The 23,824-nt window shown below is 42.9% G+C and overlaps 1 protein-coding gene across 3 annotated transcripts in view; it reads right to left on the bottom strand.

Annotated features, from left to right (window-relative positions):
• Positions 1 to 23,546, bottom strand: part of MYB (MYB proto-oncogene, transcription factor) — a gene marked incomplete at its 5' end in the record, with an annotated part of 28,816 nt that extends 5,270 nt beyond the window's left edge. The window contains 14 exons of one of the 3 annotated variants that reach the window (XM_080342687.1): positions 6,418 to 6,525; positions 7,158 to 7,268; positions 7,947 to 8,072; positions 8,159 to 8,273; positions 8,674 to 8,816; positions 11,833 to 12,090; positions 13,392 to 13,496; positions 13,895 to 13,975; positions 14,798 to 15,032; positions 16,572 to 16,792; positions 17,183 to 17,275; positions 17,937 to 18,008; positions 19,562 to 19,679; positions 23,524 to 23,546. In XM_080342687.1, coding sequence (XP_080198813.1) covers positions 6,418 to 6,525; positions 7,158 to 7,268; positions 7,947 to 8,072; positions 8,159 to 8,273; positions 8,674 to 8,816; positions 11,833 to 12,090; positions 13,392 to 13,496; positions 13,895 to 13,975; positions 14,798 to 15,032; positions 16,572 to 16,792; positions 17,183 to 17,275; positions 17,937 to 18,008; positions 19,562 to 19,679; positions 23,524 to 23,546 — 1,809 coding nt within the window. The remainder of the gene's footprint in view (positions 1 to 6,417; positions 6,526 to 7,157; positions 7,269 to 7,946; positions 8,073 to 8,158; positions 8,274 to 8,673; positions 8,817 to 11,832; positions 12,091 to 13,391; positions 13,497 to 13,894; positions 13,976 to 14,797; positions 15,033 to 16,571; positions 16,793 to 17,182; positions 17,276 to 17,936; positions 18,009 to 19,561; positions 19,680 to 23,523) is intronic. The other 2 variants (XM_080342688.1, XM_080342689.1) reach the window with 2 other exon arrangements.
• Between the last annotated feature and the right edge of the window lie 278 nt (positions 23,547 to 23,824).

The following is a 23,824-nucleotide window of genomic DNA, read 5'->3' as shown; positions in this document are numbered from 1 at the left end:
AAACACAAAAGCTTTGTAATTAGAAGCCAAAAGGCCTGACCCAAAGCCCACTGACACTGATAAGCATGTTTTCATTGATTCATCCCACTTAAATTCAGCTACGTTAACAGCGAGGTGTTCATTTTGGCATCTAAATCCCTAGCCAGTGGGGAAAGGAAGGGATTTCTGCAGTACAATTGGTTCCACGTATATATTTTATTGCCTCAAAGAGTGTGAGACTACTCTTAGTTTTGCTGTCAATTAAAATCACGTAAGCCTTTTCAGCCAGCACTTCCAGCTGTATTTTTCTCTTCTACATGCAGCATTTTTCTCTCTTTAAGTTAAAATAGGAGACAGGGGGGGACAAGAAGGTATACTGCTATGAGTTCCCACAGGATAAAATTACAGACCCATGGTACAATTCCAGCTATGTCATTCTCCCTGGCTCATTTTTTAACCTCAGTAATCCTACCAGCACATCCTTCTGCTGGCAGCAAAACTACCTCATTTATCCTGTAAGGTGCCTTCAGCTGCCCTCAGGCAGATGCAAACTGTAAACAAACTGTCAAAGTTGTTAACTGGGATATCCAGTTAAAGCACTTTAAATAAAAACTTGGACCATCTAGAGAAAACAAACCAGAGCAAGGATAGAAAAGACTGTGGAAAGGTGCATTTCTAACACAACTAGTCCTTTTGCACTCAGAACCTGGACTGTCTCTTCATGTGCTGTCTGCACAGCTCAAGAACACTCTCGCATTACGACACCTTGTGTGTTAGGAGTGGATGCCAAAACCAAACACTGCTGGAGTCTTGCAGTACCGAGCTCCCAAACTGATGGAAGTGTAGTAGAAATCCTCAGGCAAAGAACTGTGTTTAGAAGATGGATTTTAAATCTCCGCTACACTGGCAGGTATCTTCAGCAATTCCAGCAAAGTTATTGGTGTTACATACAGTCCTATTGATTTATCCAAATTGTGCTGGTATTTAAAACAAAACAAAACAAACAAAAAAAACCCAACAAAATATTTAAAATATTTAGAAGGCTCAGACTCTTAGAAGGTATCCGACTCTGCTGCCTTCCTGCAAAAATTTTGGTTTCTTGCCAGTTTTCCTTTAGATTACACAGTGTGGATTCACAGCACATGCCACGAAAAAGAAGGTTTGCAACAGAAATGCAGTACTCCTTCTGTAACAGAACAACCAACACATTAAACAAAGCAATTTCCTAGCAGAATATGATGCATATAATGTACAATGGTTTGCCTTTCTCTTCTATAAGGATGCAGAATCAAGAGAAGCCCTTTTACTTATCAAGACCAGAAAATAAAGACTAATTAAAAAATTAAGTGACCATAACTGAATCCTATTTCATTTGTTATGGCAGAGCGCTATTACTGCTCATGTTGCTATTTCTTCTCTGGGGCATGGGACGGCCTTCTCCTAAACTCCAGGGCTTCATAAGTTGCTCAGAAATACAGCTTGCTAAATATGAGTGTAAGGTGATCCAACTTTGCAGCTTTTACTATAAGCCTGACACAAGTGCTAGAAAGAGTTATTTGATGGTGCTTATAAGAGCTTAAGCCTAAAGACATTACTTGGACAAAACTCCTGTTTGAGATGTATGAGCTTTCCAAGTAGGATTAATGGGGGAGATACAGAAATGGGCTAAGCATCTGCAATTCACATTAGGATATTCAGTCCCTTTCTAACTTTTTGTCCTTAAGTACTTATTTTTATTCACAGATCAGGACACATTGCTGCAAATGCCTGACAGTCAAGCTGCCATTTTTCTTCTTTTTGATAGACCATCACCTGCCTGGGGCAGCTGTAACTCCTGATCCATTCACAACCTAAATTCTGCTGCCCTGGGAGGAAAACAAGTGGTGACTGACCTGTAATTTCCAACCTCCATGTGCTTCCCTCAGTTGTACCAAGCACAGCTCCCACACACATCAGCCACTGGCGAGAGAAGGGACAACACAAGTGGGGAAACCCGCAGGGCAACCTGCCCTTGCCATGCAAATCTTAAACCTCCCAAGGGCTTGAACACAGCATGCTGTCCCCTCTCCCAGAGTGTGAGATTTTGGGATCTTCTTGCCCCAAGCAAGCCATGGAGAAAAAACAGAGAAAGTCTACTGCTGTAGGGGAGCGTGTTGCCTCGCCTGTACATTTTGTCTGACAACTGGCTGCAAATGAGGTTCCACATTTCACTTTTTAAACGGAGAAAATTAAGGTTAATGACAGCTTGCACACTTGAAAAGGTTAACCAAGTAACTGTTTTAAAATCCTTTAAACCTCCTCTTTAAAGAAAATGGTTACATAAACCACTGAAAGTCAGGAAATTCGAGCTGAAATGTGTCAGTCTGTGGTTAAAAAATGGAAAGTGACAGGAGCTTGGGGTTGAAGAACATTCTCTTTAGCTTGCAGGGCTTCTACCTTGTGTTGTTTCCTTTGTTACTGGGGGAAGAAGATATCAAAGCAGCAATATTTCTTAAAAGGTTCCATTTCATGGTGTCTTTTGATAGCCTGCAGGGTTAGGTGGATGGCCTATGATGTAACCTACTTTTCTGTTAAAATTTCTATGTGTGGATAGTTTGTATTATGTATTGCTACTGAACATAATGTGAAATAAAACATAACTTTTACATAGGAAGGGCCAGAAACAGTTTTTTACATAACCTCTTAGAAGACACCAGTTAAGCAAATGCTCAGTGTATATCATCAGTTTATCTCAATAAGGGCTTTGTACATTATGCCAGAATCTTAACCCTTGGAAAAGTTCCTAGAGAGGCCAAAATCTCCTGCCATGCAACTGAATATTGCTTGAGTGACAAAAACATAGGGCGCAAAAATCTAGGTTGTAACTAACTCCACCAATATAAAGCAGAAGAACTTGGGATCCATGCAATGGAGTGCAAGAGTAATTCCACCCCAGGCAACACGTGGGTTTGCTGAGACATCTCCTATTCCTGCCAGGAGAGAATACCCAATGCACAACCACAAGATTTGCCATGCAGGACAAAAAAGCTGGCTGAACCTTCACACTTTACCAGAAAGATCCTACACACAGCTGACTTCAAATCCAATGTTTTACAGAGATTTAACTAGGGGATCAGATGAGGATGAAGCCCAAACTCTTCTTGGGTCTAAGGAAGCTTTTTCTCCCATTGCTCTAGTGCAACACTGGTACCACCACATTCCCAGTGCACTTATATGCAGCTGCTTGACTTCACATGCCAAATGATGCAACATGCTGTTCCTCCTAAGGGATGGTGAATCATATCATGCTATCTGATATGGTCATCAACTATTGGTTAATAAGTTGCATATGATCAGTTGTGTACCCAAAATGCAGTAAAAAATATCCTTAGAGATTGCTTAGAACATTAGTTACTCTTGGCTTCTTTGGAATTCAACAGCAAAACAATAAGTAATCAGGCATTTTGGTGAGTTTATTGCTGGGTAAATATAATTTTCTTTATGTAAATGCAGTAAAAGTTATTAAAGCAATGAAAAATATTGCAGGCTGGTAAACATACTACCTCCCTCTTATGTAAGTTCAAATTTAAAAGAAAATGGAATTTTAAGAACAAAGCATATTGAAAAAAAAAGTGTAGTGCTCTTTTTCTTTATCTCTTCCCTTTCCGTACACACATCCTAAGGTGCAGAGAGCACTATAATTCTTACTTGGACTGAAGTCAATGAGAATTTGCGTAAGTTGGATCAGGCCCAAAATATTAACAGCAACAATGTAAACATATGCAGACACAATTAAATCTCACCTAGATGCATTGCCTGGTGTTTCATGTCTACCTGCTTGTGATCAATGGATATAGCCCAGCGTTTGTGTGTGCATCTCTGGGTGTGCACATGTATGTGGGCAATATACCGAATTATAAACTAGAAAGCGTAAGAATATAGTAATAGTAATAGAGTAGTAGTTGTGTAAAAAATGCTACCAGTCAAAATCAAGTGCAAATACTAACATTTTCAATTGCTTTGCACCCTTTAGAGGTGCTGTGTCCTCATCACAGACGTCCAGCTCCACTGGGAGGGAGGGGAAGAAGCGTTAGGGCAGAGCAGCAGCAGCAGCTTCTGGCACCAAAGAGAGACAGACTGCGTGTCCTTTCTGAGCTGCATGGGGCCAAAGTCCTCTCTCGTGTGAGCCCAGGCAGCCTGACCGGGGGTGAAGCAGATTCCCCCCTTTAGCCATGACAGTAAATCCAATTCAGAGAGCGCAGCAATCATCAGACAATTCTGCATTGTTACAAAAGGTCTGTATTTCATTTGGAAAAAGCTGTCACAGACACCTCTACCCTCGTTCTTCATTTAGGGTCACATTTCAGCTGAAACAGTCAATGCTGCTTCATCAGCAGAGAGAATAATTTTACCTTCATACTGGTTCACCAAGAAGCTGCATATTAAATATTCATGTTGGGGCTTTTTACAACTGCTTTTTCTTTCAGTTCAACATGTTTAAAACACTTGAGATGAGCTGGCAAGTAATTTTTAACTAAGTTCCTACTTAAGAAAAAGTCCTCTTTATCCAAACAATGAGAGTACCTGGCTTTTAACATGCAAAATTAAAGGCTTTTCCTGAGTAAGGACTGAAGAACGGGATCCAGTATGGCCCACAAATTGACTCGTGTAAACTTCCTGAACAAAATCAGCATGAGTGAGAAGGTTAAACAAGCCCTTTCATTTACAGCAGCTTGTAAAGAAATTATTTTTAGACAGCAGGAAACATAACATAGTTGCGCCAAAGATCAAAAGATCCTGCTTTACAAGCACCTCAGATGCTCCGTTTTTATTACAGGCAGAGTTCAGGCACTTACCACTAACAGGACAACCCACAGCATACTCTGTTTAGCTACCTGAAAATGTTGCCCTAAACCTACAGAGGCGCCCTGAGTTTGGCCAGGAGACACAGCCAGGTGTCAGTGTGCTGGCAAGGCAGCAGGGCTGAGCTCCTGGGACCAGCAGCTTCCTCCCATGTGCGAGCTAGGGAGGCTCCAGCAATTCCCTGCAAAGCTGGAGCCCTGGGCTCCTTCACCACAAGACAGTCCAAATTCAGTCCCCAAATAACTGCCCTAACCCAGGGGCACCGGGGAGAGTGGGGATCTTCAAACCCTCCTTTTAACCATCTACCGTGGTGCAGCTGAGAAACACAGTTTGTGAGAAAAGAGAAAATAAGCAATAGGGAAAGTGAGTCTTTGGCCCCTACAGACACTCCCATGCAGAGGGGGGGCACAGTCCCTGCTCTCCAAAGCTGCTTTCATCAAGTGATTCTGTAGCACAACATACAAACATACTCCATGGCAAACTGTGCCAAATGAGGACGTGTGAAATTTTAATATCTCACTTTATAATGCCCAGCTAAAGATGCTTAATTAAAACCAGGTCTTGTTCATTCCTTCCTACTGAAATAACTCCTAATGTAAGTTCCGGAAATAGGGAGGAAAGAAAGAATTAGCCATGTGGACTATATGTCTGAAAGTCAGGAGCTATGGAGTTATAATTTCCTTTCTGACAGTGACTCACCCTGGGGACTGATACACTTTCCCTCAATTTGCCCATGTGGAGAAGAGATATAAAATGACTTATTCATCTGCCTCAAAAATACGGACTGTGGTGGAAGGATAATTGATAATTATCTACACTGCGTTTCGTTCTCTGAATGACTTGCTGTGCGCCTGATCTAAAGTCCACAGGATCTGACAAATAGGCTGCTAATGACTTTGGTGAGCTTTGGATCAGCTATATTTGGATCAGCTATATTTTTAAGTATAGAAAAAGTATATGTTTGTTAAAAACTAGAAAAAGCATAAATAGGTAAAACCCAGCCTAACATTTGACTTACATTGCAACAATCACACATTTAATTCAGTTCAGAAATCCCAAGATGTACAAGATCCCAAGACATAAGGGTTATGAGGCCCCTTCAGACCACACCACAACCACATATCTGGTGCAACCTCAGCCTGCGCTCTGGAAAGGACATCCTGATGTTTGGCTGGATGGGCAAGAGTGGCTGCATCTGTGCTGGGCAGCCAGGCAGTGTCAGGCTGTGTCCTCTCTCCTCGAGGCCAGTGACAACTTCTGGCCACCAGCATGCCACTCAACTCTGCTGCTCTCCAGAACAGCAGAGCCACCTACAAGAAGCCTATAGGGAAAAGCCTCTGACCCACGTTAACTCTCCATCCTATCAGTTTAACAGTGGAACCAGCTGAGTTACAATGACTCATGCATGGGGCTTTGCCCTGTTTAGCTTCCTGGCACAGCTGTAGCCACTGTGTCCTCACACTCCACAGGTAGTGAGATCCTCAACCACATTCATCTGAATGTTTCATTCTTCCATATTCAAAACTTAAAATCAGTTTGTGAGAAAGCAATATATATATTTATATACAAAGGATATTTTTATCAAGGAATAGTTACCTGCAGAGGACTAGCTAGTGGCCTGTTCCTAGGTACTGCAAATGTTTTGTGAAAACTACCATCCTCTTCGGACATGGGCATCTTTAAAATGGAGCTGGTAAGAAGATTCTGACAGGAAAAAACAAAACCAAAACCCAACAGTTTTCAGTTACTCAAGAGAATAACCTGAATTCAAATGTACTAAAAGCAAACTCAGCCTGACTGCAGAGTGCAACACTGGGCATGTCACAGACAGAGTGCTCAGCCTGGGAGCAGACCTAAACCTGGGGTTCCTGGGACTTGGCTTTGTAGGAGCATTGTCACACGCAAAGGTTTTTCATCCAGTGAAATTCCCAAGTGCAAGAATAACAGTGACATTGAATAGTGCCAGCAAAGCAAAGGGAACCATGCTCATGCAAGGCCTCCTTTGCACAAAACAGACCAAACTCTTTCTTGTATCAGTTTTAACTCTGTGACCTAGTCATTTCTATACACAGGTGCAGACAGTCTCCAAGCGCAAGCTCTTCATAAAGACTGTGGGCTGCACAATGACTGCAGCTTCTGCTGCCTTCTATAGGCATTACAGTGATTTAATTAGGAGCAGGATTGCTTCTTACACTTTAAAAAGGAAAATTAAATGGAAATAATGAATAATGCCTACTTGTGAGGGGTCAGACAAAATATTTTCTCTCTTGCATTTATGAACTGAACAGGGATGTAAAACAGAAAAACCATTTGGTGGTGTGAAAACTTGCACTTACAGGCACTTCTTCCATAGTGGACGTATGTGTAAAGAGCTGAGCGTTCAGGTTTTCTCCTTCCCAGTGATTTGAGCAAAAAAAATTTCCAGCTTTATCTGTTGGAGACTCCACCTGAAAGCAGGAAATCATGATGATAAAAACCAGTACCTAACTGACCAAAAGCAGATTTATCTGTCAGTTGCTTAATAAATTGAAATATTCTTCACAGCTGTGCATAATGCATGTTTACAGTACTGTCTTTTGCAGCACCCTTGCTCTTTGCAGAAGAAAAAAGTTCAAGGTTCTCAAAAATTCCACACCTAATAAAACTTTGAATACTTGCGCTCAGCACTCTGTCAGTATTCAGGTGTTTAATCCCCTAGAAAGGATTGAGAATATATGTATTTTTAGAACTTTAGTGACAAAGTAACATAATGCAATGTCCTCAAATGTTCAGGTTTCTAAATCACTCCATGGAGCTTGGTCTCTGTGGGGTTCTTCTATAGTCTTCACCAATATTAGAAAGATTCAATCCAAATTCCTGTCTAATTTTTTTTCTTTTTAAGTTTCAAATGAAAACTGCATTAGAACAGCCCAAGCAAACCCCTGCTGAAAACAGCAGAAAGACTTCTATGGAAGTCACTGGGAGATGAATTAGGCATGCCTAGTACACTGTAAAGAACCAACACTAATATCTTGGGGCTCACATGAAAGAAAAACAGACACAGCTATTTAACAGAAAATGTATTTGTATAAGTTTCTCAGCAAAGAGTACTGAATTAAATTGCCTCAGGTAAGTTTGAGATTTACCTCTTGTTTGATTTTCTTCAGCAAAGGGGGTCCACTTTCATGTAGCCCAGCCACTATTGCAGATTCCTCCGACTCCTGCTTGATAACATCCTGCAGATCTTCTACAAGATGAGTCGGAGTTTGAGGCTGAAAGGAAGAAACGTTACATCCAAGTCCCAGAACATCCCTCGGCACTAATATCAAAGCAACTTTTATCATTGTTTCCTTCTTACCAGCATCTTCAAAGGACCATATTTGATTTCCTGAGCTGCAAGTGCGTTTTTGAATGGTGTGGGTGTTCTTGGGGAGCTCTCTAATATCGACCTCTTGATTGCTGGAGTTCTGAAACTTTAAAAAGAGGGAGAAAAACTTCAAAGAAACAGGCTTGGAAATATTACCTCTTTACAGAAATACATGCATACAGTCTACGTCTGCTGTAAGACTCACACAAATATTTTCTTGCAGTCCTATAATCCATTTTGCTTTCCTGGCAGAACATTTATTTAACTGTGATAAGATGGAATGGCTTCATTTAAAAACCTGGTGAGTTTATATACATGATTGTTCTGTACTAATAACCTACCTCCACAATTATAAAGTGGAAGTTTTACTCCAAACTAAGAAAAATCTGAATATGTTAGCAAACAACTCTGCAGGAAGCATGCAGTGACCCAGGACTTCAGTTGCGTGCAAGTCTGAAGAAATGAACCCTCATGAATCCAACAAGACAACATAATAACAGACTTACACATGGTTTTCTTTCTGAGCTTTGAAAGTCTGGTCCCTGTGGAACGGCATGGTAACAGCCATCTTATGGCCACACACCGGCGTGGAAGTTAGCGCAGGGTTGTCCAGGTTCAAGTTTTCATGACTGGATGAGGTGTTTAAGAACTGCAGGTAGGGAAAGGGAATATCAACAGGAGTATCCAGATTACAAGGCTGACTTCTTAAGTTGACATTATCAAACAAAAGAAAAATAAATTATTTCCTTCGATTGACATAAGTGATCCTCCTGACCCTACAGTGCGGATAGGTGTATGTGGGGTACCTGAATACGTGGCAAAACAATAACCAGCGGTTTGGCTGGAGCACTCAGGAAGCCAAAAGGAGCATTTCTAGAGGGGGAAATTATAAAGTGATATTCTGTCTCAATGAGAAACACTCTTCACCAATTTAAGAGCCAAAACTTAAAAGCCAGATTTGGATTTTCTGCAAATAAATTTTACTTAATATTAAAAGCAGTGTGCCCAAGGAAAACTGGGCGAAAATGAATAAGGGATGTTTCAGGAATAAACCCATAGGAAATGGGGCTAAACTCAAAAATATTTATATGGGGAATCTAGGTGCTTTTAAGGCAGTAAATAAAGTGTGTGTCACAGGAAAATAAATTTCTTATCATCTCTCTCAAAACAAAATACTCTGTTTTCACAGTGTAAAATGAAAACTGCCACCTGTGAAGGGTGCGTGGAGTGTTTTGGAATGGAAACAGCTGACTGAAAAGGAGGTGGCAGTATTAGTTTGGAGAAAATTGCTTTTTTTTTTTCATGATTTCTACCTAGTAACCTAGAATATTGTTTCCATTTCTAGTGTCAACAAATCTCTAATGCAGTGATATCTTTTATTCACCACATTCCCTTCTAGACTCAGCTTGCATGTATTAAAATACACTTTATAACAATATGCCATGTAAGAAAATTTAGATCTCCCAGGATAAATGATATATATGATTAAAACCCCAAATCTAATGGGAGATCATTACATGCGATCTTTTACTATACTTCATGAAATAGTTCTTCTCTGACTTCAAGGACTAAAGCCAAATCAAGGCAAAACCAACACAAACAGACAAACAAAAAAAAAATAAACAAACCAAAACAGTTTTAAATAGTGCTACAGCTGTGAAACAAAACAATCATCAACACAAAATTGGAAGTGCACACCAGGCCATTTTAACAGGCCATTTTCCTCCTCATTCCTATTCCGCTCCACACCACATGGCCCAGGTTGAGGATGGTGAGCCGTGATTTGAATTTTCTGGTTGTTGTCAGTTTGTCTCACAACCTGAATGCTATTTAAATGCAGTTTGGGGTTTTCTAGGTCAATGAATCATACTGTAAGTGGACAGAGATGGAAAGTATTACAAATGATCAGAAATGTTAAAATCTAGTAGTTGAAGGAGTTAACAGCAAGAGCAAAGTAAGCAATCATATTCCCCTGCAAAAATGATTCCCCTACAAACAAACCAACCAAACAATCAAACAACCCAAGCCCCACAGATGTATTTAAAATAAAAGAATCGACAGTTAGCTTGCTGATAATCTAAACCCAGCAGGAAAAACTAAGAGCAGTGAGAAGATTCAAATATGGAGCGAAATCAACAAGCACAACGGTAATTAGTCATTTGTTCCAAAGGATTAGTTTCTAAATTGTTAAGGCTGGGGTGACTTTTGAGAATTAGTAACATCTGTGCAGAAGTCTTGATCTACCTGCGAGGGAGAGAAGGGCAGGCTTTTGACAGGGGAGCGCTTAGGAGGAGTTGAGCTGCTGACGTCAGCTAGGACCAAGGTGCTACCGTGGCCACTGGCTAAGGGGCTGGAGTGCCCTCTCCTTTTGCGAAGAAGGACCCATGGAGCCGTGCTGCCCTGTGAGGCAGATAAGGACTTTGGTGAGCCAGGAGAACCCTGACTCGACATGATTTCACTCAAGTTTGTGATGGGCTGTCCTTGAGGGCTACAAGCACTGGCCCCTCTTTGCTGAAGGTGCGTGACTTTGCCTGAGGGAGCTTTGCTAGCCGAAGTGTCTGTGTCTTCAAAGAATTCAAAACGGCTGAGATCACCCCGTGATGAAGGATCCTGAAACAATGTGGGAGGCACGGAGCTATGAGACAGTGTATGGTGCCACCTCATGAAAATACAGTGCTAGGATATGCCCGTAACCAACAACAACAGTCTTTCCCAGTTCAGTTCAGCTTGACCCTGTTTATTTGAGTAGTAACACTGAATGCTTATTTATGTTTTCAATATTTACCGTGATCACATCGAACTGCCTAATATCTTAGTAGTGTTGCTGGCAACTGAGTCCCTGAAGAAACAACGAGTCAGATGATGTCCTTACTATCTACTTGCACAGAGTTTTTCTGCTTGGTATGAAGACAGTGCCTTTTGCTAGCAAAAAATGAGTGTCTCGGGCTCGAAACCAAGACTGGTCTCCCCTTAACCCACACATCTGCTCTGGAAGTGCTGAATGCGACGTGACACTGTGTGAAGCAGACACCTCTGCTGCTGAAGCAGGGTGCCATCAGCAAGCGTATTTCAACCTGCCACTTCTGTTACACGTAGTATCTCAGAGACCTCAGTGACAAAAGGCCCATGTCAATGTCAATCAGCTACCTGGCATTTAAAATGCATGTTTCCAGTTCTTCACATATGCCAGGGCAAGCTCCTTAAACTTCAAGAAGCAGCTATTGAAGCTATTGAAGCAACAAAACCTTTTTGAAAATGATGCAGATCTGTGAGCAGTCCCACATAAACCTATGGCATGTGTCACTTCAAATATAAATAAGTATCATTTCATTGTTTAAAATCTTTCACGGTGTCTCTGATTTTATTTTAAGGAGACAATATTGAGAGACTCTTTCAAGCTCCTGTCACGAAGATTGCTAAAAATCACACTCCCATACCAAGATGCAGAGGAAAGGGATACACCCACAAAAAGCATACGCATCCACACTTGAAGGCTTAATTTATAAGCAGCCACATTTTGTTACGTCAGAAGCTAAGCTTCAGATCTTGTAGCAACTAGAAGTTACTCGGAAAAAAAAAAAGAAACACATTTAGGATTCTCCCAGTTCCTCTCCCCTTACTCCTTGACCACACACAAATCCACCTGAGGCAGCAAGTCTACTTACGGAGTCTATTAACTGGAGTGTTTCTGCAAATTCTAAGAGATTCTTAACATTATCCAGGATGTTGCTCTGGTGAACAATCATGCACCGTGCAGGGGATGCACTTTCCTCAGGTAAGGAACCGTGATCCACTGGTGGAGATGGAGTACAGTGCTGATGTTCCCCCAAACAGGAAACAGGTGCATTGTCACCACTGGTCCTAGTACTGTCAGCAATCGTGGTGCTGTGCCAGCTGGGGTAGTTTGATGTGTGGTTCTGTGTCTAAAGGAAGAAGAAAAAAAAAAAAAAAAAAGGAAAGAAAAGTGGAGGGAAAAAAGGCAGAAGGAACTTAGCAATGAAATTGCACAAAGTGCCAGATACCACTGGAGGAAAGATAAAAGTAGTTGCATCATCATCTAAAAGCTTATGCCTACGAAATAATTGTCAAGATGTTTCCTTTCATCAGTGCAAGATCTCGTTTTTAAGTAATATCGGCGTTGTACTTGTTATCCCAAAGTTACCTCATAATTTACTTCCAGGATTATGAGCATTTATCATTACTAACACGTTATCAGTTCATACTGTGTTACTCCAAAAGCTCAAAAAGTATCTGCAAGTCATTTTCTGTGAGAAGCAGGATTTCCCTACTGAGCGTTCAGCACTGTAGAAGGCTAAAGGGTTTAAGAGTTAGAGTTGCTTTTGTTTGCTTATCTCCTTTTCTTCTTCTATCCCTGTCTAATACTACAGCTTACACCAATGCAATGAAGAGGCTGTCAAATCAATGTGGTTAGGAAAGCAGAAGAACAAATTAACAGAAGTTTCTTTCCAGTGTGATCATGCAACAGAAGAAATTGCAAAACATTAACTAAAGTTAAAAAGTGGCCAAACTAACGTATCATGCATGCAGTTGTTTTACTATTAATTTAAATATTACCCAAAAAAAGACTCTGCTGGCTATCACCTGTCTTCAAAAATGAATTGAGGATTCTTGGCTTTGGTGATGGTGTTAAAGAATTACGTAAGGGTTTTCACACATTAACATCCAATGGCATATACAGCAAAGTGTGATAGCCAGCATTTGCTCCACACATGCAGTTATGAAGAATCTAACATTATTTGGAGAAGTAAAACAAACTGTCAAACATGCACCAAGTCTGAAGCTTACAAAGTGTATAAAACACAGCTGAAGGAAAGAATACAACAGAGAAGAAAAATCTAATGTACAGGCACTACATTTTCATCACATGAACCATTGCACACTTTCAGAAATGCAGATCCCATTGGTTTAAGAAGTGGGATTTTTCCTTTTTGTACAATCATCATGTTTCCAATATTACATCGCATTACAGAGTCCAGCCCTGCTCCCACTTTGCAAAGTACAATACCTGCAAATTGTTTGCTTTTTCCAATAAAAGAATTTATGAAGCAAATACAGATCACATATGTGCTATGTTTCATCCTTTCAAAACGGAAATATAGAGCCTTGATTAGTATCGAAGGCAGAAGGGGAGTAAAAAGTTAAAAAGACAAGCACTGGGGTAATGCTGCTATCCCTCCGTCCAAGCACACAGTGACAATCTTACTGGTAATGCCTGCTGCCCTTTCAGTTCATTCTCAGTCGACATTAGTAGCAACTCTAATTCCTTTATTCGTTTTTCTTTCTCAGGGTCTTCATCATTATAGTGTCTCTGAAATTAAGAGTTAAGGGAAAAGAAAAGATAAAGGTCTGATAGGATGTAGCAACTAACACGCTCGTGGCTTGCCGTCCTGTGGTTGTAACAGCCAAATTAGACTCAAAGATGAAACAAACACCAATTGTGTTTTCCACTACCAATGTTGCTGCTGAATTTCAGTATAGACATTTGAAATGGAGAGTGAAAGCCACCACACCAGATGTCAACTACTGTGTTTTAAATCCACTTCAGAAAAAGCAATTATTAGCTATGTTAGAACTCCCCCACCTTCCCCATTTTCTCTCTTCACCACACTTATTACACTAAAATGTTTTCTTAATATACAATATCTCCATTTTGACTTATCAAATGTTTAACAAATTGGCTCTTGAAATGAGGTTCAAGTTATCTACCTGAATAGCTGCAGCAGCTGGCTGAGGAACATTGACAATATTTACATGCAGTGCTACTGGATATGGGATCTGACCATGGACCTAGGCCAAAAAACAAAAGACACTAAAAGTTATTATTTCTATCATACTGTCTGCCTGCATTATGAATTCGTGTTAAACATACTTTGGTTTTAGGTACTTAATATTTATAATCTAGGGAGATGAAATAGAAAAAAAAAACCCACCCAACATTTACAAGAAAAGTGAACAGTTTTTTATGAAAATGACAGTAAGCACTACAGAGGAAGAAAGAAAATTCATATATGAAATATCTATACTTCCTGAATGAGAAAAGATGAATAATTTATAGATGTTTTTGTAAGATTTTTCTAAATTGAAGTGAAAATACAAAAGATGCAATTTATTATCATCTAAAACTCTACAATATAACAGTCTGAAGCAGCAGCCTGTTTCATTATTAATCACTAATAGAAAAGGAATCCTATTAAAAACAATACTTGTATACTTGGTTCCAACAGGTGACCCCCAAACAGAATATTACTGAAGGGAACGTGGGATATTTTGACATAGAACACAGAATTAACCAGATTCAACTGATTTTCAAGAAATGTAGTATTCACCACCATAAGAAACAGTACTGGAAGCATACAAGCTTACAAGACATTAAGAACACCGAACCTGATTCCACTACCTGAGTGCTGGCAATCAATTTGAAATATACTTATTTTCATCCCTGAGTGAAGCCAAAGTCAAAGAAGTCCTTGCTTGACATCAAACACATGCAAGTCCATCAAGTCTGGGAAAAAACACTCCATGCTTCCTGCAACCAGCTATGGCTAAATTGCACCCTCCTATTCAACAAATCAAAACAATCCCCCCACGCACACATTTTCAGGCGCTTACGTTTTGTGGCTCAGAGATGTGGTAGTAGGGGTAGTCACTGCTCAGTGGGGGCTGGCCAGCTACTGGCAGCTGTGCAGAAGGTGGGTTGTGAGCAAAAGCCATCAAGTGGTTGTTCTTCTGAAAGCCGGTGGCTGCTGAGGTGTGACAGGCTTTGGAGGACTCCTGCAGGTAGCCCTCCTGCTCAACCTTTCTGCGCATGGTGGAATTCCAATGGTTCTTGATGGCATTATCAGTTCTACAACAGAAACACATACATTTGAGGAGTTTTAAAAACGAGCGCCTCCAGTTCAGACAGATTAATGGACAGGAAACTGCTGTTGGCATTTCTGTTTAAACCTCAAGCTGTTCTCTGACCTTTCTCCTGCTCCCACCTTTACAAATGCTACTCTCAACTTCTCAGGAAAGATGCTCAGTATAAAAGGTAGGGAAAAAGACACAGGGGCTACGGTTGTTTATGTACTTTTTAAAGCAATCTCTAAGCCTTAGGTCCTCAAACTCTAAGAAATTATTAACTTCAGCTTCACCTCATTCCCATGAGGTGAGGTGACAGCAAAGGCTAACCCCTTTGAGGTTATCCTAAAGGGCTGCCAACATCACCTTCCTAAGTCTTAATATTGCAATGGAGTTTTATTTTATCTTACTGATGGAAAGAAAGACTCCAGAGAACAGTTGTGAAAAGACTAACCTTCAAGCAATTTTCCAACTGGCCACCTAGACAATGACAACATCAAGCTATACACACAAATTCAGTAAAGAAAGCTGTTGTGATTTTTTCATGGCAGCAGAAAAACTGAGATTCAAATTCTCACATAAATGAGTTAGAAAAAGCAAGCTTATCAAGTCTGTGAGACTTCAAGAGTACACTTAGAAAAAAGCTCCTTTATTTGAAAAACATTGCCACACAGTATCATTGAAAGCTGTATCTGTGCTGTGTGAAAGCTACAGAAAAACTTTCCAAGGGTTAATTCCTTTCTTGTTTTCCTCTAGAAGGCGAAAGCAGTCTAGGGAATGCCTGCTTAAAAGGGTATCATCATCTTAGGCATTATATTTAGATCTTGAAGATGCTTCACCAAATAGCAGGAATAAAAATGGGAAGGTAAACCTGCCCCTGGCTTACATTGTATGTTTGGCTACACTTTAAGTTAAGTCACTTTTACTACAGGGCAAGTAAGACACTGAATATCTGAAATTATATGCAAGCTGTGCGTAAGTTTTCAGAGAGACAGGTATTTCCAGGACCAGAGTTTGAAGAAGTCAGTTTCTCCTACTTTATGCGTGGATTTTTTTACAGGTCAAAACCATCTGGATGATTCAGGAGCAATTACATATTTTCAAGCAGCCTTCTCTTAAATCACTTTGAATAAACAGACTGGATTTCATGTTGAAAGCATACTCTTACTTGAATGTAAATTATGATCCACTTGTAGAGCCTGATCCTTCACTGTTAAACCAATTTAAATTTTGACAGTTACTGCAAGCACAAATAAAATTGCTCAGACATTTAGAACACTGTTTCTGGCTTCCTCTAGTTACTGGGATTTTTAACTTACGGCAAATACTAAAAGCATGTAAAAATAGCATACTGTTCCATGTACTGTTCAAATAGCACAGTTCCACATTGAGAAAAATACACATCGATGTCATTGGCCTTCCAGGTTTTGAGTCCAAGATTTTTTTATTTATAACGTGCAGCCCAAGGCAACTGAAACAGGCTGCTCAGACCTGCAGCTTTTTCCTTGTTTCCTATTTAAGAGCTAAAGGTATATGTCATTACCGTCCAGGCAGCAACTTTGCAATTTCTGCCCATCTGTTTCCCAGCCTCTTGTGTGCCTGGTAAATAATTCTATCTTCCTCTTCTGTCCAGGAGGTTTTCTTCACTTCTGGATTCAAATGGTTGTGCCACCTCTCCCTGCACTGTTTTCCAATCCTTCCCTTCAAATGCTTAGCAATGACAGACCAGCGCTTTGGACCGTATTTCTGCACGAGTTCTATTACCTTCAAAGAAGGACATAAAAACTGCCTGTATTTAACAATGCATCATGAATCAATGATTTTTTTTTCTGTGGTGGAGCAATATTTTCAACAACATTTCTCAAAATTGCCACGGTAAACCCAACACATACTTAAGGTTCCCCACTTCCCATTTATACTTTTAACCAAGAAGAAAAATCTGGGAATAGTTAAAGTATTTCTAGACTACATATAATTCTACATTTCAGTGCTGTAAAGCAAGATTAAACAGTTTGTATAGAAAGCACTATGCAACTATTAAGCATTGTCTCTGGCCATATTAGTGTTAAGACCACCAAAGTCTCTAGGAGTTTTGCCCAAACACATGAAATCTGCTAGCAAGGCATTAATCACATGGAAAGGAAAATTGATTACCCTTTGATCCTCCTCTTTAGTCCACGGACCTTTGATAAGTTCTGGGTTTAGTACCTTCTGCCACCGGTGCTGGCACTGAACATCTGTCCGATTCTAGGGAAATGCAAAATGCACAAAGTAGATCATTCCTTAGACAACATGAATGTAGAATGAGAATGCTCCTATGTAGGCGCACTTGTTCCCAACGTATTTCATTGATAACTACTATTACTAAACAACATGGAGTGATACAATAGTAGGTCTGAGAAGAAGGTGCTCAACTCTCAATTTGCTCACAGAACCAGATAAGATTTCCACCATTTCTGCAGTTAGGACTGTATCACCAAAACTACACAAACTGAATCTTCACCTTCTGCAGAATAGCTGTCATACCTTCACATGCAGTATTTCTACAACAAAGTGTTCACAAAGCAATTATGTTCTAAAGCATACTTACAATTCACCAAAGCTATTTTTTCTCTGTGATTAGACATTTTGTTCCAGCATTGCATTGACCGTTTACTGTGCAACACCCTGCCACCCTCCCCATTTTTGCTTGCTTGATTTTTTCCAGCCTTTTCTGAGAAATGAAAGGAAAATTGAAAGTAAGGGTTTCCACAATATTCTAACTAGATTTCTGAGGTCTTCATCTGTGAAGGTTTTATATCTCCTGCAAAAATGTAACTATAAAGCAGCCACTCCCCTTTCCCTTACTTAGAAACCTCTGATAAAGGGTTGTCACTAGAACTGGAAACAGAAACCAATATCCACCTACAGGAAGGAAATTGGCAATGACTTTCCAGTCTTCAGTGCCATTCTGCTCCACAAGCTTCTTCAGCTTCTCATCCTGAATCAATAAAAGAAACAGACATCATTAATATCACAATATCTTATAATGCAAATGAAATATATATTTTTGAAGTTGTGTCCTTCTAGCTTTTTATGCACATATTTCTGCTTCCTGAGTGCAAGTGGAGGCGGTCTGTAGTCTTCTCATACCTTTAATTGTCTAAATGAGACTTTTCTACTCTTGGAGATTTTGGTAGGTTCTTTACTGTGCTGCAGGAAAAAAATACTTGACTTCTTTGCTGTTCTTTGACTCACATTATACATTCCCATTTTACTGCTCAAAGCAATGTAACTGTTATTCTTGCACTGAATTTACAGAAGGGCATGGACACTTAGATGACAGGTATCAGAATAACATCGAAATTCAGGAACACTCTGGCACCCAGCTGTCTGGGACCTCTGAAAATCACAGTATTAAGTTTTTATATGTCTTGCAAGTAATGAGTGTTCCAGTAATTTGCTCATTGCCTATCCATGTAAAATGAATGCACAATAAAACTAATGGCTCCTTTTTTGCTCTTGGTCACTGAGGGAATTTTGCATACTCACAACAGCAAAAAATTTGGTCCAGTATTTTTAAAGATAAGGCCAGAAATACAGAACCTAAAGACAAAAAAAACTAATCTCATGTACTGGGAAAGATCAAGATAGTGTAAGATGAGTGAGAACTGCCCCTAGAGATAAGAGGAGAGGAACAACCCTCCCCTTCCCTGATTAGTGCCTACCAGTACGCTCCCAGTTCATGTGGAAGAAAAGTGGCCATTGGCCATCCCTTCCTCCCAGGCCACATCACAACGACATCCACCATTTAAAAAAAGAAATTAAAAATGCTTGCAAGAGGTGACCTGCAATTGTTTATATATCAACAAACATTGTTAGAGAGGAGAAAGTCAAAACATAACTTAAGAACTGTATTAATGTATTTCATAATAAACTCACCTGGCAACAGAGTTTGATACCACAATTTATTCAGAAAGTCAGCGTAAGGTTACTGTGGCTAAAACGCATCCTGACCTTCAAATACAAAATACATCTTCAATGCTCAATTTTGGTACTGCTAGATTTATTTCTTCCAGCTTTCAACTTATTTCCATTCAGAATCATACTGCTGCAATTAAAGTGCAAATTTCAAACAGCACAAAAGGACTGCAGCAGTTTCTGCCACAGTTGTTTGCTGCTGTGGGACACTGAACACACACCAGTTCTTGCATAGCAACTGTTTTCAAACAAAAAGAGGCAGCAGTGACAATCAAGCACTGCTGCAGGTAACTCTCAATCTGTTTCTCCAACAGGGATTACACAGAGACTCACATACCTGTAACACAGACCTTGGTGGATATTAAAAAATGTGTTTATATATTTATTTAAAAGAGAAGAACAACCCTAAAAGTTAAATAAAACACTGAATGTAGCTAATGGGTTGAAACTTTCTTCATTCATGTACGTGGGACTGGTGCTGAAGTTAGTTTGCAGATAAGCAACTCAGATAAGAATGTGATCCATGCTCTCTCCATCTTTTTACAGGCAGGATATGAATGAACTCGAATTTACCTCTTCGCGGGTCCATCTGGTTTTTCCTAAGTGACGTTTTCCGGTCTTGGGAAGCAGACCATCATAATCATGATCATACGTCTCAACATCATCTTCATCATCATCACTACTGTATATACTGCAGAAGGAAACACAGTGAAACACAGAGAGGAACATGAGGACTTGAGCTACTTAATTACAAAGCACAAAAAAACCCACTACAATCCTTACAAAGGTTACATAGATAAAAGTTTTAAAACTTGCACAACAAGATTTTGTTCTGCATTCTGTTGTTCTAGTGTTCTGAACTGGTTCTGCTGTTTTTGGTATCCACAGATACAAGCAAAGGGCTGGCAACCTTCGTGTTACTGTGCATGTTTAGACCTGCTCTTACTGTTGGATCAGTGGTGAATTACACATTTGGCAAACTTTCAACCAATGAAGGTTTCAAATTAAAATACAATGTTTGGGACAATAAAGAGAACTAGAGGCTGTGTCCATTACACAAGCACATGTTCAAAATCTTTAACTCGTGCCATACATTCTGAAAAATATTAGCATTTTTGTGTGCTTAATAGAGGATAGTTGTATCATTCCCAAGTAAAACAGACTATGTATAAATACAAAAAGTTTATCAATAATAACTTTGTTTGAGAATATGGCTATGGACCCTATATGTGAAGGTAAAAGTTTCTGTAATTAAGTTAAGCCAGTAAGCGATGGCATTAAAATGCAATAGGCTCTAATATAAAATGTACCTGCCATTTATGGGTCTAGATAGACAAGGGTTGAGGACAAGTATATTCAATACCCTGCCACCAACAACTGAATGATTGAACCTTTTTATACTGTTGGTTTCTTTAACTTAAGACTTCATCACCTCTATTCCATTTCTACATACCTCATACTGTTTTTGAAATACTCTGCTTCTCACCTAGTTCATGACTAAGGGATTTCCCCAGAGGCTATCTACAGGTAAAAAGGACTCTGTTACTCTTTTCACAAACAGCACTTGCCCTACTCAGTTAACAAAAATTTTAAAAGAGTTTTGCAACAAGAGCTGTCTTTCTGGTGGGCAGTATTTTATTTCCAACTTTTAAGATACGAGCAGCAGTTCTGACACTTCAGCTTAGAGATGATAACCACAAGTGCTAGAAAGGAGACAATGCCATGCTGCGAGACTAAAAACTGTGATATATCTGATAGTATGATATGCTGTGATACGTTAAGGTATGACTAAGACATTAAAATAAAGTTTTTTTGTAATAAAATTATCAGGCATTGTTCATCCCGTTAGCTTGTTTTCAGGTAATCACTTTTAAAATTAAGCTGCAGTGAAGCACGGAGGCTGTTAGTCAAGATGCAAACACCTCCAAAATGCAAGCTGTTTAACATATATTCTTTTAAAGTACACTGGGTTAATCACACCTTACATCTTCCACCCTGTTTTCTGGCCTGTGGCATGTGACATGAGAACTATGCTACACGTAGGTAGGAAGTTTTCCACAGCCTGCTGTGATGTGTGTGGCCTTCCCAGAGCCTCTGCCGGGTGGCCCCTGACTCACCCACCAAGCCCATCGCTACTACTCTCAACTCACCCCCATGGTGCTGTGGTCCTCCAGCCTGCCTGGCCCCGCGGTTCACTTCCTACTCCCCGGCCCACATAACCATTTGAGGGAAGTGCTGACTGCAGCTCCAACTCTGCACGCCAAGGCGAACATCTCGTTGGCAGCTGGAGTCTCCTGGGCTTCAGCAGGGCAGCGCACTTGAGCAAAGCTCACACGCTCCAGCTGCAACAAACACAGCTCTTTCCTCCGCCGCTGCTCAAAGGAGATTCACTTTTCTAAGTGACACAGAGACAGCTGTGCGACTGCCCATATGCCAAAGGAAGTTTTGTGGCTCAGTTTCCAAGTATCATTTTGAAAATGAGTTTCACAGATTGTAAAAGCACCAGGTATGCATCCATCAGTGACGCTTCCTGCACAGCAATGTGTTTCAGACACAGCAGAGAAACACCGCTCTGCAGCCGCAGCAGAACATCAGTGGCAAACAGGTTAAAATTATTTTAGTGCGGTGCCAATAATGTAACCGGTTTATCTAAATAACCGGGGCCTTGCCGGCACCGCAGCACTGAGCCAAAGCCGCTGTACTACCTGGGTTCCCCAGCAGGAGAAAAGGTCCCTGGGACTTCGGGACGCCCGGTAGCTGCTTCAGCCAACCGGGCCCTCAGCGCTGCTCTAAACCTTTTTTATTCTTATTCACCTCCGGCCGCAGCCCCGAAGCCTCCCCCCGAGCGGCACGGCGCAGCGCTCCGCCCGGACGGGGAAGAGGGCTAGAGCCCCCCGCCTGCTGGCGCCGCTCCCCAGCAGCAGCGGCGGCGCTTTTTGTCCGGACAACCGACCTGTGCAACGATCCACGGGGAAAGAAAAAAAATAAATAAAAAGGGAGAGGGAAAGAAAGAAAGAAAAGGAGGGGGCGGAGAGGAAATGACTCGCTGCTGCTACCGTGATTGAAGGAATTCGGACACCAGCCCCATGGGGCAGAGCCCGCGGCAGAGCCCGCGCCCGCTCCCGCCGAGGCGGCCCCGCTGTCTCCGCTCTGCTCCGCGCCCGGCGGGACAGGCAGACACCGCGCCGTGCCGCCCCTGCAGCCCGCGCCGCCGCGGCGGGGCTGCCGGCCAAGCCCGGGGCGGCGGAGCGCCGTGTCCCTGCGGGAGGCGCCCGCGAGGCAGGCGGCGGCTGTCCCTCTCTTTCGGGAGAGACGGGCCGGGTGATTCACCGCCAGCCCCAGCGACACCTCGGCTCTGACACTGAAAGTACAGCCCGGCGCTCGCCCAGCGGCCCGCTGCCGTAAGCCCTTCTTCCTTAAAAAAAGCACCCCGCGTCCCAAATCCCTCCGGATGGGGCCGACAGCCGGGCAGGGAAAGGCAGGGCTGAGACCTTCTCCTCTGCCACGGCCAGCCAAAGGGGAGGGGAAGAGGGGAGGATGCCGTGCTGCAAAGAGAAAGAGAAAAAAGCCTCCACGTGTCCGACCCGCCGTCCGCGGCTAATTAGACAACAACCCCGCTCTGTGCGCCCGCCCGCCAGCGGCGGCACGGACGCAGCCACGCGACGCTGCCCCCACGTCCCGTCCCGACTCGTCCCGTCCCGACCCGTGCAGCCCGATGCTCCTGGGGCACCGTCGCCCCGGCCCCTGGCGCGGCGCGGCGGGAGTCGCCCTCGGCCGGGAGAGCGGCAGGCAGGTGGGCACGGCTGACAGCTCCGGCCGAGCGCCCCGTCGGACCCGCAGCCCCCGCAGCTGCCTGCCCATGCAACCGCGCTCCGGCATGTGACGAACGGCGTGTGCGGGAAAAAGCCAAGCCCCGCTGGGCGCAACTACCCCCGCGACAGAAAGCCGCTCTCCCCAGGGCAAAAGGGCCTCCACTGTAAGAATAAATTAAAAAAAAAAAAAAAAAAGAAGACGAAGAAGGGAGCCCAGCCCCGTGCCTGCCGCCCACCTGCCGTCCCACCCCGCCGGGAATGAATGAATGAATGAGACTGGACGCGCTACCTGCTGCCGCCGAGCCAACCCGACATTGTCCTGCCGTTCAGCTGCAGGGCGCGCAGCCCCGCCGGGCTCCGCGGTGGCCCCTGCGGGCTGCGAGCCCCGGCACCCCGCGGCCCCACCTCGGCGTCCGGCAGCCGTGGGGCGCGGGGCCCGGACGCCCGCTCAGCGGCGGTTCTACGGCGCGTCCCTCTGGGCTGCCGCTGCACCGGAGCCGCCGGGGAGGAGGGTGCTTCGCACTGCGCTTGGGGGTCGGAGGCGGAGTAGCCCAGGTGAGCGGAGGACAGGAGGCTACCCGCCCGCGCACCGCCCCGTCCACCGGGAAAGCCCTTCTTTCTCCCGCCGCTGCCTTCCCTCTCTCCCGCCTCGCGTCCCGTCTGACAGGCGCGGAGCGGAGTGCAGCGAGGCTGGACGCCCCTCGCCCGCAGACAGCGGGTTACCTGTGCCGGGGTCTCCGGGCCATGCTCGCACCGGCCGCTGGGGGAGGAGGACGGGGGAGCCCGCGCCCGCCGCCGCGCCCTGCTGCCGGGCTGCGCCCAGGCGCTCCGCCGCCGCGCACGGGAGTGCCGAGGAGCCGCGGGAGGAGGAGGAGGAAACAGGTTGAGATTAAAGAGTAAACTCTGTAAACAGAGATGCCATCAAACAAAGGGCCCTTGGACACTCCCCCTCCCGCCAAATCTGGCGCCCCTGCAGTGCGCAGGCGCCTGGCGCCGCGCGGCGGGCCCGTGCCGCGGCGGCGGG

This window comes from Nesoenas mayeri (genome assembly GCF_963082525.1).
Source record: "Nesoenas mayeri genome assembly, chromosome: 3".
Lineage (NCBI taxonomy): Eukaryota > Metazoa > Chordata > Aves > Columbiformes > Columbidae > Nesoenas > Nesoenas mayeri.
Note: the sequence above shows the minus strand (reverse complement) of the source record. Positions and strands in the feature narration are given on the sequence as shown.